We start from the raw sequence: 12,712 nt of genomic DNA on the forward strand, positions 1-12,712 counted from the left end.
CCCCAAAATAATGTTTAGTATAGATCTTAACCCTTTACATTAATTAAGAAAGAAGTAGACTATGCAACCTGTTGTATTTTCTTTTTTTTTTAATAGTAAGAATCTGACTGAAAATAAAGAGTTCTTACTTGGTCTCACTGAAAAGTTCTCTATCGGTACCAAAGGCAATATCAAGAGGAGGAATGAGTGTCTGCATTGAAAAAGCCACACGGCACAACTCTCGAATTAAAGTGCTGATCACAATGAAATCAATTTCTGGCGGGAAAGAAATCTTTGGGTTGATGTTCATGGAGCGAATTACTTCCTGAAAATAAACACAGTTGAGTAATTTATGTTCACTAACACTTTTATTCATGGACAAGTACAGAAATCCCTCCTAAATATGTGTCTCAGCTTTCTACATTTAAAAATCAGTATACAAAGCTCCCAGCAATGTTGTCTTAGACTATTCCAGAAAATATTAGCTTCAGAAAGAGTGTGCTGTTATTTGAGAAATAAAGTATGAGCTACATCATTGATATCAATCTTAGGAGGGAGATGCAGTTTTCCAGCAGAGCACAGAATTTAAGAAAAATATTAAATTTAGCTTGCATTTATTTGATTAAGACAGTTACACTGTGTCTTATCAAAAATATTATTCTGGCAGACAGAGACGTTCTAGTTACAGGGAAATCAAACAAATGATTACTGGGCCATGACATACTATTATTTTGGAAAATGAAGTGCTCCAAGACATACAATCCATGCGATAAACTTTTTTTCTTCTTTGAGTTACAGTGTATTTCTAGTTTACACACTCCAAATTTATTAGCTACTGAAATAGATCAAAACATCCCCTCCCCACTGCCCTTGACTTACATTGACACTGGCTTGAACGTCATACAGATCCTCATGGCGAACTATATAATCCAGGACACTGTCTTCGAGTGACTCAGGTGCCGAGTGACCTAGAGACAGAGTCTCTCTTACACGTATTTTGAGCTGCCTGTAGGCCATCTTTGCTGCATGAAAAGATTCCTGCAAACGTAAGGAACGTCTAGGTAAATCCAGGAGACAGATTAATTTTTTATCAATTATCTGAGAGGATGAACTTAACCCAGTATAATAATTGTAAGGAGGAATACAACATGCTGCTGTGGAAGTGGAAGTTCAAAATAGTACTCATCCGGGAGGACTGCTCTGATCAGATCAAGTGTGATTTATTTGCAGAAGCCAGGATTGAAAAGCTTCCCACCCAATCTTCTATTTTTATGTAGGACTCCATCACACCCCCGAGACCAATGGGATCACACTCAAAGTTATCAAGAGCAAAATTCAGCAATAGCATTTTATGTGCCACAGCCTAACATGTCAGACAGGAGCACCTCTTGTCTGTTGGGAAGAAAGGTTGAATTGGAGAGTATAAATTGAATGACAGCTGGGAGCAAAAAAAACTTCAGTAAGTCAAATGCGCTTGGGATCACACAAATTGAGACACACTACCTCACTGACACAGGTATGTACTACATCAATTTTATAGAAAAAAAGATTGAGTACAGAAAAATGAAAACAAATTTATTCAGAGCTCATTGTGAACGTGCAGTATCTAGGTAAACATGAGGTATCTAAGTAATTTGAAGGGACTCAATAAAACTAGAAAAGAACATAGCTGCAGGCAGGAGGGAAGCGTGATATAGAAAGATTTTTAGCTTTCTAAAATGTAGGATTCCCAAAAGAATTAATATAAATAAGGTAGTGTTATTTAGTACAGGAATTATCTACCTTTCAGAGCCATTCAGTCTTCTTATGCATCCCTTTTAGCACCTTTGCTGTAGATCACTGACCCTGTTCTAATGTTGGGACAGGACAGCCAGAAAAGGACACTATATTGCGAGTTCAATGTAAAGGTATGAGGAAAAGAAAGAAGAAAAACAAAAAGGAAGAAGAAGAGAATTTTTCTTTTCTGTACTTCACAGAAGTGCCAATTTACACACCACTTAAACCAAACCAGTCATAATATTTTGAAAACACTTCTGACCTGCAAAACAATATTTTTTTTTTCTTACCACAGCTGCAATGTATATTATCCTCTGCACCATCTCCATGTCACTGACATACGTCCTCAAAAGGGTCTCTGCATCCAAGCGTTCCTGAGCATAAATGTCACCAAAGCGAGCTACCAGGCAGGCACGACGTGAAGCATTTGTACGCCTGGCTTGGCCAGGTGAGCAGCTCCTCCGGGGAGGTGACTTGCTCTCCCTGTGCCTTGGGGAAGGAGAGCAGCTCCGTGCAAGCCTATGACAGACATGTAAAGAAGCATGAAGTCACTTCACCGTTCTCAGATGCTTTTGCCTAGTGCACAGAGTTTTGTGTCGGTTTAATTATTACCAGGGTAAGCTGAGATTTTGAGCCAACAAAATTAAAGAAGTAAAGCTGCAGCTGGTTAGTCTCATATGAAGGCATTTGTGTCAATAAATCTTATGGGCTAGAGCCTGAGCAATACAATCACAGTAAATCCTAAAGTGTGTACAGCCAACCACTTTGTTCTGGAGAAACACACTTCTAACTAGTAATGCTTTGAAGATTTTTTCCTCCTTCAGCACCACTGAAGAGTTGTGAAGTCAAACAAGTGAGAATATAGCAAGTTCTTCCCTGTAATGGTACAGTATTCAAAGAGGACTTATATGCAAAAAACCTAACCATCTCTTTTTACCCCATACAGTTGTTGTCAATGTATTTTATAAAGCTGTTCTCTCTGCTGTTTTGCCACAAATTAAAACATTTGGGCACTAGGAGAAATCAGTTAAAGAGTTTATGTTCCTTTGTTACAGAGTACAAAAACTTAGCTTTTGTTTATATTTCAATTTCAAATGAGGAGGGAATTTACGCTACCTAACACAAACAATTTCTCCGATTCAGGGACTTCTCTGAATAGCACCTCTACCTGCTCTGGAGAACAGACTTTTGGGCATCCAGAATTGAAATCTCATCCCGCAGTATTTGAATCTGCTGCTCATAATCATTCAGACGATCTAACTTCCTCAGGGCATCCTTCTCTTGGGCACGGGAATTCTTCAGACTTAACCACACAGAATAAATTCAGTCACAAGATGTCCTTCTACCAATGCAAACCATCTATCGATTAATCCTCATCATCAAACAAAAAGAGCAGAAAAAGAGGAGAAATATTGAGCAAGCTCCTTATGCTAAAATACAGGGAAATCAAGAGTTCAGAAAAGCATACTTCAAAGCATACTCTTAATTACACTTTAAAGCATAAAAGCATACTGTGGCAGGAGACTGTATATTTTATGTTGCAGGAGAGATCACTGGTTAACATTTGGTCTCCTTGCACTAGCTCAGATGTAGAGGTCTAAGAAAGAAACTGGTTTCTTTATTATATTTAAGATGTTAACTAAACCAGCTCAGTTTTCTTTCTTACAGTTTAAGACTCTAGGTATTTTCCTATATCAGGTCCTCAGGTTCTTTGCTGGACTATATTAGTCAGGTCAAAGTATATCACCAATGATGTTATTTAAGTAATATCAAAAGCTAATGATGCCTCTCCTGCTCTAAGAGAAGCAGTGTTTCTTAAACACTGGCAGACAACCAGTTAAGTATGCTTATCTTCTGCCCTTTACTCTTACTTAATGTTAGAGAGTATTCCAACATCTCTGCTTTCTCTCCTAACATAGATAGATATTACTGTTGGTTTCCTCCTTCCAAAAGAAAAAAAAAAAAAAAAAAAAAAAAAAAAGGAAAGGATGCTTTCTATTAATTTTGGAGGCATTCAGTCTGTCCTTCCTTTTCTTCACCGAAGGACCCTATTGAGATTTTTGAGGATCTGAACCAATGAAATCTGTAACACCTATCAATTGACAAGCTTCCTTTTTAAGGAGTAGGCTGACTGAGAGGACCACGGGTAATAAGGCCAGCACATCTGCTAAGAGGAAAGACTGTCCTTCTAACCTGGATAGGAAAAGCTGCAGATATTATTACAATTCCATGAGTATCTTTAGTCAGCTCCTTCAGCAAGGACTTCTAGCATAGTACTAGTAAAAGAGGGCCAAAGAATTTCAATATAAAAAACAACAGGGAAAGGAAAGTAGATTTTGGAAGATGAGTTCTAGAGGTAGAGATGGGGGGGGAAATCATTATGTAACAGACAAAAAAAAAAAAACCACCAAAAAGGGGAGCAGGAAAGAATCCTATATAATATAAAACAAACTAGTCAGTCTTCCCTTAAATTGACATGATAGACAATGTAGAATTAATAACTATCCAACAGAAAGTATAAATAAAAAGTAATCACTTCTGTAGTATTTTCTTTTTGTTATTTACCCCTATTCACACAGGCATCTTCCAGAAAGTTTTAAAACAATTTTTTATGGTCTTTATTTCATTGTTGTGAAATCCACAAAACTTCCATCTTTTTTTTTCATCATGACAGCAGATAATGATTACAAATGCAAATAGATGCTTAATTATAGGTCTGCCTTTATGGGAGGGGGGGAACCAAACCAAAACAACAAACAGGAGAGCACAAGACAGACTGAAACCAACAGAAACAAAACAAAACAACAAATAGGAGAGCACAAGACAGACTGAAACCAACAGAAGATCCACTGTATCTCATTAACAGAAATAACTGTATCTTTCATTCCTTGTCACAAGTCATATGGTAAGTCACAAACATAAGAAAAGCCACCACTGAAAATGGTGTGTGCATCTTTGTAAGAAAAGCTAAATACCAAAAGGAGAAAACCAACTTTAACACAGATACATTTATGAATTACCAATGCTGACTTTTGTAAGCCTTAAAACTAATCCTTTCCATGCTAATTAAACTTATGCAGTATTCAGCTTCCCCTGTTTTATTGTTCATTCACTCTACTGCTAAGTATTAATCTGAAATTAAGAGAGTATTATCATCTTTCTGTTAAAGAGATGCAGATGCTACAAAAAAGAACAAACAACGCAAAATACAGTTCTTAGAAAAATCAGAACAGTTTTTATAACCCACTTTTATCTTAATTCTATAACTCGTGTTTTAAACTCCACCATCCAACCATTTAAAAAGAAAATAGGCATCTTCAGACAGTTTTTCAGGAGAAAATACAACAGCATTGAGAATTTGTGTCAAGTGTTTGCTTAATCCTGTTTGGTAAGGAATCGCACTGCTACCCTCCAGTTTCAAACAAATCATTAACAATGAAGTCCCTCACAGTTCCCCCAGTTCTTGGGCTAAACCTGTCTCATTCAGTCAGATAACCTTGAAATTCAAAGCAAGAACAACTCTACCTATGTAATTTTTGGCCAGACGCCTGTTTAACCTATTTTTAATAGCCCCCTGCCACAGCAGCACTACAGGGTCTTGAGGTAACTGATACATGCTATTATATCGGCTGTTATTAATTACAACTGTGTTTATCAAAATTTCTTCCTGCATGTGTTGGGTTTGTGTGTGGTGGGGTTTTGGTAGAGGGGAGGGCCTACAGAGGTGGCCCCCTGTGAGAATCTTCTCAAAGCTCCCCTGGCTCCAAGTCAGACCCATCTCTGGCCAAGGCCGAGCCAATTAGCAACAGTGGCTGCGACTCTGTGATAACGTATTGAAGAAGGGGAACCTGGGAGGAGGGCTGGGAGTTGTGAAGGAAATACCTCTGCAAACACTGAGGTCAGCTGGAAGAAGGAGGCAGAGTGGGGAGATGCACCAGATCAGACACCCCCCTGAAGCCCATGGTGAGAGGGCAGGCTGTCCCCCTGCAGCCCATGGAGGTCCACGGTGGAGCAGATGCCCACCTGCAGCCCAGGGAGGATCCCACACCAGAGCAGGTGGCTGCACCCAAAGGAGGCCAGGGCTCGGTGGGAAGCCCATGCTGGGAGCAGTCTGTTTCTGGAAGGGCTGAAGGGCACAGAAGGGACCCATCTTGGAGAATTTCACAAAGAGCTGCAGCCCGTGGGAAGGACTCATGACAGAGAAAGTTCATGGAGGACTGACTCCCATGGGAGGGACTCCACAGTAAAGCAGGGGAAGAGTGTGAGGAGTCCTCCCCTTAAGGAGGAAGGAGCAGCAGAAAGAACGGGTGATTAACCGACTGCAACCCCCCTTCCCCAATCCCCTGCACCACTGGTGATGATGATGGAGAAATCAGGGATGAAGGTGGAGAAATCAGGAGCAAAACTGGGAAAAAAGTGCAAAAGAACTGCACCTGGGAAGAAAGGAGGGGTTGGGAAGGCATTTTTAAGATGTGATTGTATTTCTCAAAGTCCTACTCTGATTGGTAAATTGGTGGTGTTCAAATTAAATTGATGTTCTTTTTCTTCCCCTAACAAGTCTGTCTCTTGCCAGTGACCATAATTGGTGAGTCATCCCTCCCTGTCCTTGTCTTGATCCCCAAGCCTTTTGTTTTATTTCTCCTCCCCGTCCCTGAGGAAGGAGGAGCGAGTGAGTGGCTGCATGGTGCTCAGTTGACCACTGAGCTCAAACAACAATACTGCCAATCTGTAGAAGAGGTTCTCTGTACAGCAGATCAAGAAAGAAAAGTTCTCTTGACCTCATTTACTTCAAAGTGAGTCACCTGGTTTTCCTAAGTTTGATTAGACCTTGGCACAAGCTTAGGCATCCTAGTAGTAAGCTTCCATTTATAATGGTACCAATAAGATTTTGTTCAGTCTGCATATAATAGTATTTAGTACACTTTATTTTTTTGTCTTCCCCTACTAATTAAAAAAAAAATGTATTTTCCTTCATAATTCTGCAGCAAGTAGTTAAATTCTGCTATAATTCATATCTTGATATAACCAAAGCTTATACTGGCTATAGAATTTAATTGTATTGAGTCTAGACCACAGTTGCTCTATCAGCCCAGGACACCAAGATGTCTTGCAAAATATGCTTTGATTTAAGTATGTGAGATAGACAGGCTATAGACAAGAGGAATGAGATCATCAGCTATTACAAAAGTCTCAAAAATAAGTTTACAGACAAAGATGTGAAGGACACTCCTGGAAAACTGTTCCTTGTGTAAAAAAAAAAAAAAAAACCAACCCAAAACCAACCAACCAACAAACCAAAACCAAACAAACAAACAAAAAAGAAAAAAAAAAAAAACACAAACCAAACAAAAACGCCACGAACCAAACAAACCAAAACTACCCTAAGTGTCACAGATCAGTCCTGACCTCAGTTTCTCTACTTTTAGAAGGATTCTGGTTTTGACAGGCAGGCCAAGACTAGGAAAATCCTATTTTGCCCACCTGAAAGGGTTTCCAATTTTGAAAAGACTATTCATGGAACATGAAAAATAGCACCTTTACTTCAATCAAAATTTTAACACTTAGGCAGAAGATGCAAATGTAGAATGCCAAACAGAGAGCTAACATTAACCATAAGTATGTGGAGGCTACAGAATTCCTGAATTCACGGGAAGACGGGTGTCTTATTCTGTCAGTAGTATAAAATGGCAACATGAATCTCTGTTCAGTCTGCATTAAGACCTACACATGAGAATAGTAAAATGGTTTATCCCCTACTAATAATTTTAATTGGGAAGACAGCAGTCAGGTTGTATCTAAAAATCAAGGAGTTATACGAGTTACTTTTCACCCAACAAATCAGGAGAGCCCATTGTGGAATATGGGCTTAGACCTCAGGGAGCCATCCAAATAATTACAATCTAAAGTGATTAACAGTTGCTAGGAAAGTCCATGGATGAAATTTGACAACATTGTTCTAGAAGCAATGATAAACATCCAGAGATGAACAAGTGATTCAACTTGATACTGGAAGTAGAAACTAGTGGTCTGAGTTTTTTTTGTTTGCTTATCTTTATCAGGAAAAGCTCATCTTCTCAATTGTCTTACAAGGAAAGATGAACACATAGACAGTTATATCCTTTCCTACAGTCTAAATAGCAAAGTCAAGTTTCCTACATTTTTAAGAGCACCAATATTACTTAACTGAAAGACTGCAAGCGTTTATTTAAGAAGCATGACTCTATTTCTGTTGTTGAAATGTCAGTGGGCTATATTTCATAACAGTGAAGAATTATTACTGCTTCTAGAACTGCCTTTAGGCCAAGCCACAAAAGAAAATTAGTTTAAGGACCCCTGTATTGAAATGATAGGTCCCCCCAGTTGCACCTTTACTGATCCAGATTAACTTCCCAGATGTAGCCAACATACTTAGAAATTCAAAAAAACATTTTTAAACCAGAGATATCAACATTAGCAACAGTCATTACTTCTGTGCAGACGGGCAAAAAGATTTGGCAAAAATAGTCTAAAAGAAAAAGCCATACAAAGAACTTTATCTTAAGATAGACAAACCAAAGTGTCTTTTATTTAACACACACGCTACTTCCAAGAGCATCATAGCAAATTGCAAACAATGGTTTCCAGCTATACTCAGAATATGGTTCTCTCCTATTTAACTTCATCTACAAGATTCAAATGCTGTCAAGCTGCTAGTTTCAAAGTAAACCTTCCTCTATACTAGAGAAAAAAGGATAGAAGTTCAGCCATAAGGGTTCTTCTCACATGAATCTACTTATGCTAATTCTTTATAACACCAGGAAACAAAAGTACAGGATGTTAGGGAGCTAGACCTACTTTTTGCTATAGCATAGGACAGCATAGAATAAACTGAACCTGCTCAGGTAAATGTCAGACTGTGTCTCTGCACTCTGACTTTCTGCTGAAATACCCCAATATTCAATTTTTCTTATGCTGCTTATAGATGAACAATTTTGTCTTCTGCTGCCAAAAGACTAGTAGTTGACTTGGTCTTTGTGTCTTCAAGAGCCAGCTGGGTTTTTGCCAGACTGCAAGAAAAATTAATAACCTTCATGGTAAAGACAGAGATTCTACCAGGGAATTTAATATGACAAACTGACTGTTTAAGCAGACCAAGTCCATATCAATTTAACATAAAAACAATCCCAGTGGGCTTTGTGCAGACTATCAGCACACAAATAGCTTACAGAAAGTTTTATCTGACAATGCAATAATAGTATTATTTTGTTACGACCCATTATTTTTCATTAAGACTAAATTCCACTTTCTCCACTGATTTCAACAATTTACAGCATTCAGAATGACTTCACTGTCCATAGATGGGGTATCTTAGGACATGAATTCTTACTCCCATACCTGTCCCCTGCCTGCTAGTAACTACACTATCATGACTCTGTACTGCATCACCTTGAAAGGATCAGTTCTGAAACTTTCACACATGACTTCATCTCTGCTTGAATTACCTCTTCCCAACCCTCCACCTTCCAGACTTCTAGCTTTGCAAACGACAGGCAACAGCTCTCTGACCTCACTGCACAGAGAAATGTAACCCGCAACACTGTACAAAAGCTTCACCAATTTCCCACTTCATGCAGGAGCTAGCCCCAAATGACTTTCTTGCTGCAATCTGCCACACACACACGCTGATCTCTATTAGCAAACAGCTTTCCTTGTGCTTCTCACCTTGACCATCCAACACTTTTCTCCAGCTCATCAAATAATCTTTCTGTCTGCTCAGGAGCACAGAATGAAATGCTTCACCCCTAAACCAACCTTTATATATACACCAGAACCACAGAAGAGTTGAGGTTGGAAGGCACCTCTGAAGCCCATCTGGTTCAACCCCACTGCTCAAGCAGGGCCACCAATAGCCAGTTGCCCAGGACCATGCCCTGACAACTTATGAGTATCTCCAAGATTAGAGCCTTCACAGCCTCCCTGGGCAGCCTGTGCCAGTGCTCAGTCACCCTCACAATAAAATAGGGTTTCCTGATGTTCAGAGGGAACCTCCTGTGTTTCAGTTTGTGCCCACTGCCTCTGGTCCTGTCGCTGGGCAACACTGGAAATACCCTGTCTCTGCCATCTTTGCACCCTCCAGGTATACACATCAATAAGATCCACCAAACTCCCATAACTCTTCTCTATAGTTAGAAATATCAGCAGAAAATAACTCCTTTGTTTATTAAACCTTCCAGGCTTGAATTATTTTGCAAGACTATCAAATTCTGGAAAACAGTTGAAACATCAAGAAAAACTCTCTCTTTCAAACATTGTGGGGTCCTTCTCTGTCCCACCTTGTAACTTTTGATATTTAATATATACTGCGAGATTACAAGTTGTTGGGTTTTTTTTGCCCTCTTATCTTCTTTTCAGGGTGATGCACTGATCTAACTCAGAGTTGAATGAAAGGCTTTTTTGATAGTGAATAATTAGAATGCTTGCATTCATCCAAGATGAGACATAACAGATACTAGCAAGTAAAGGAAGAGCAACTGATATCTTCTCCCTTGCCTTCTGTAAGGCCCTTGACACAGTCCCACACAACATCCTTGCCTCTAAATTGAAGAGATATGGATCAAATGGATAGACTACTTGGTGGATAAGAAATTGGCTGGATGGTTGTGCCCAAAGAGTTGCAGTCAACATCCCAATGTCCAATGGAGATCAGTGACAAGTCGTGTCCCTTGGAGTCTGTACTGGGACTGGTATTGTTCAATATCTTTATTAATAACAATGACAGCAGAATCGAGTGCATCCTCAGCAAATTTGTGGAGGACACCAAGCTGAGTGGTGCAGCTGATATTCTCGAGGGAAGGGATGCCATCCAGAGGGACCTTGCCAGGCTTGAGAAGTGGGCCCATATGAATCTCATTAAATTCAACAAGGCCAAGTGCAACCTGATGCATGTGGGTCAGGGCAATCAGCAGTATCAATACAGACTGGGGGAAGAAACAGATTAAGAGCAGCCCTTGGAGTACTTGGAGATTGTGGTAAATTAAAAACCAGAAACGAGCTGGCAACATGCATTGCAGCCCCAAAAGCCCACCATATCCCGGATTGCATAAAAAGAAGCATGGCTAGCAGGTAAAGGGAGGTGATTCTGCCCCTCTGTTCCCTTTTCATGAGACTCCAACTGGACGACTGCATCCAGCTCTGGGGTCCCCAAGTACGACAGACATGGACCTGCTAGATCAGATCCAGAGGGCCACAAAAATGATCAGCGGGTTGGAACACCTCTCCTATAAAGAAAGGCTGAGACAGTTGGAATTGTTTATCATGGAGAATAAGATCTCAGTGAGACCTTACTGCAGCCTTCCACTAATTAAAGGGGGTTGATAAGGAAGATGGAGAGAGACTTAACTCTTCACCCCTGTCCCAGTGATAGGACAAGAAGTAATGGCTTTAAACTAAAAGAGAGAAGATTTAGGGGTATAAGAAAGAAATTCTTCACTGTAAGGGTAGTGAAACACTGGCACATGTTGCCCAGAGAAGCTGTGGCTGCCCCCTCCCTGGCAGGGTTCAAGGCCAGGCTGGACAGGGCTTTGAGCAACCTGGTCTGGTGGAAGGTGTCCCTGCCCGTGGCAGGGGGTTGGAACTAGATGATCTTTGATGGTCCCTCCCAACACAAACCATTCTGTGATTCTACAATTCTATGAAAGCAGGAGATATCTGCAAGATTAGATACAGGATGAATTATTCTGTTCAACCTCTTTCCTCTAATCTAGCTAATACAGTTTGCAGTTTTGAGAACCTGATATTCTTGGAATCACCTAGTAAGATCCTTAAATTATATCACTTATTGTACTGACCCAAGGACTGTGAACATTCATTGTTTTCATGGTAACAGGACGCATAAGAAAGTGTCTGTCTCTTGGAGCTACCTCCAAAATGGCCCTGGAACCGGCACTAACCACACAAATTCATTTCTGAAGCAATTAAGTAATTTTGAGACAACAGTACTCCAAAAATGTGTTTTATGCAACTGGACAAAAACCGGTCCTTCCTAGTCACTTATTTGAAAATATGTCCCTCTCTCTTCCTCCATCTTACCACAGTGGGTTTTGATCTTCACATACCGATTACATACCATAACTAATTATGACATGTTGTAGGTCCTTCCGTAAGTCTTGCACTATAACTACTCGATTTTTATAAGGGTTTGCTCAACATGCAACAGTTCATTGACTATCATTCCACTGGGATGGTCATACACTATGCAGAACCCTTTTATCTAGAATACTGGCATGTTTCCCAACTCCTCTGCCAGAAGAAAAACCTAACAAGTCAATTTATGAATGCAGATATGACTATCATCTGTACCCCACTTTGGACACACAACCCAGAGCCTAGATGCATTTTGAAGCTCTGATTTTTAGCTAGAAATGAAACATTTTACACATCTCCATCAGTGTTCAGATGTCAAGAGAAAAATATAGCTTGTCGAAAAACAAACAAACAAAAAAACCCCAAAAGAATCACAGTTAATTCCCCTACTCTTGTTCCACATGGTTGAGCTGTAGACGAGTTGAAGTCAGTTCTTCCTGCAGCTCTTGTAGTTGAATAGTCTGATTGCTGGCCAGCTCTCTCAGCTGCCTCTCTTTCCCAATTGAATCCTACAACAAAACATAAAATCATGCTCCTTGAATGCTCCACCTTACAGAATCCTTCAGCAGTGTAGTATAGCATTATTAGCAGATGTATTTCTAAACATTTCAGTAAAGAACGTTTCTAAAGTAACTGAAAAGTGATTGCATACCTTCTAGAGAGATAAGCAATACCTTCAAGGCACACAAAACAGACTCAATTGTATTAGGAAAAACATTGCTTCATTTACACCTCATGATATAGAATACAGAACGTCTGCATATGCAGATTTACTAACTGTATGCACATCATCTGAACAAAGTGTTCTCACAGATGTGTTGCGTGAGGTTTTTTT

General features: G+C 39.8%; 1 protein-coding gene across 5 annotated transcripts in view; it reads right to left on the bottom strand.

Moving 5' to 3' along the window:
- SPATA18 (spermatogenesis associated 18) overlaps positions 1 to 12,712 on the bottom strand; it is a 48,771-nt gene that overhangs the window by 32,158 nt on the left and 3,901 nt on the right. For 4 of the 5 annotated variants that reach the window (XM_042808383.1, XM_042808382.1, XM_042808385.1 and 1 more), the window contains exons 4-8: positions 12,268 to 12,386; positions 2,924 to 3,058; positions 2,046 to 2,274; positions 859 to 1,017; positions 129 to 304 (exon numbers count right to left, since the gene is read on the bottom strand). In XM_042808383.1, coding sequence (XP_042664317.1) covers positions 129 to 304; positions 859 to 1,017; positions 2,046 to 2,274; positions 2,924 to 3,058; positions 12,268 to 12,386 — 818 coding nt within the window. The remainder of the gene's footprint in view (positions 1 to 128; positions 305 to 858; positions 1,018 to 2,045; positions 2,275 to 2,923; positions 3,059 to 12,267; positions 12,387 to 12,712) is intronic. The other variant, XM_042808386.1, reaches the window with a different exon arrangement.

The sequence above is a fragment of the Tyto alba genome, unplaced genomic scaffold (genome assembly GCF_018691265.1).
Source record: "Tyto alba isolate M040663 unplaced genomic scaffold, T.alba_DEE_v4.0 Super-Scaffold_6, whole genome shotgun sequence".
NCBI classification, from domain to species: Eukaryota; Metazoa; Chordata; class Aves; order Strigiformes; family Tytonidae; genus Tyto; species Tyto alba.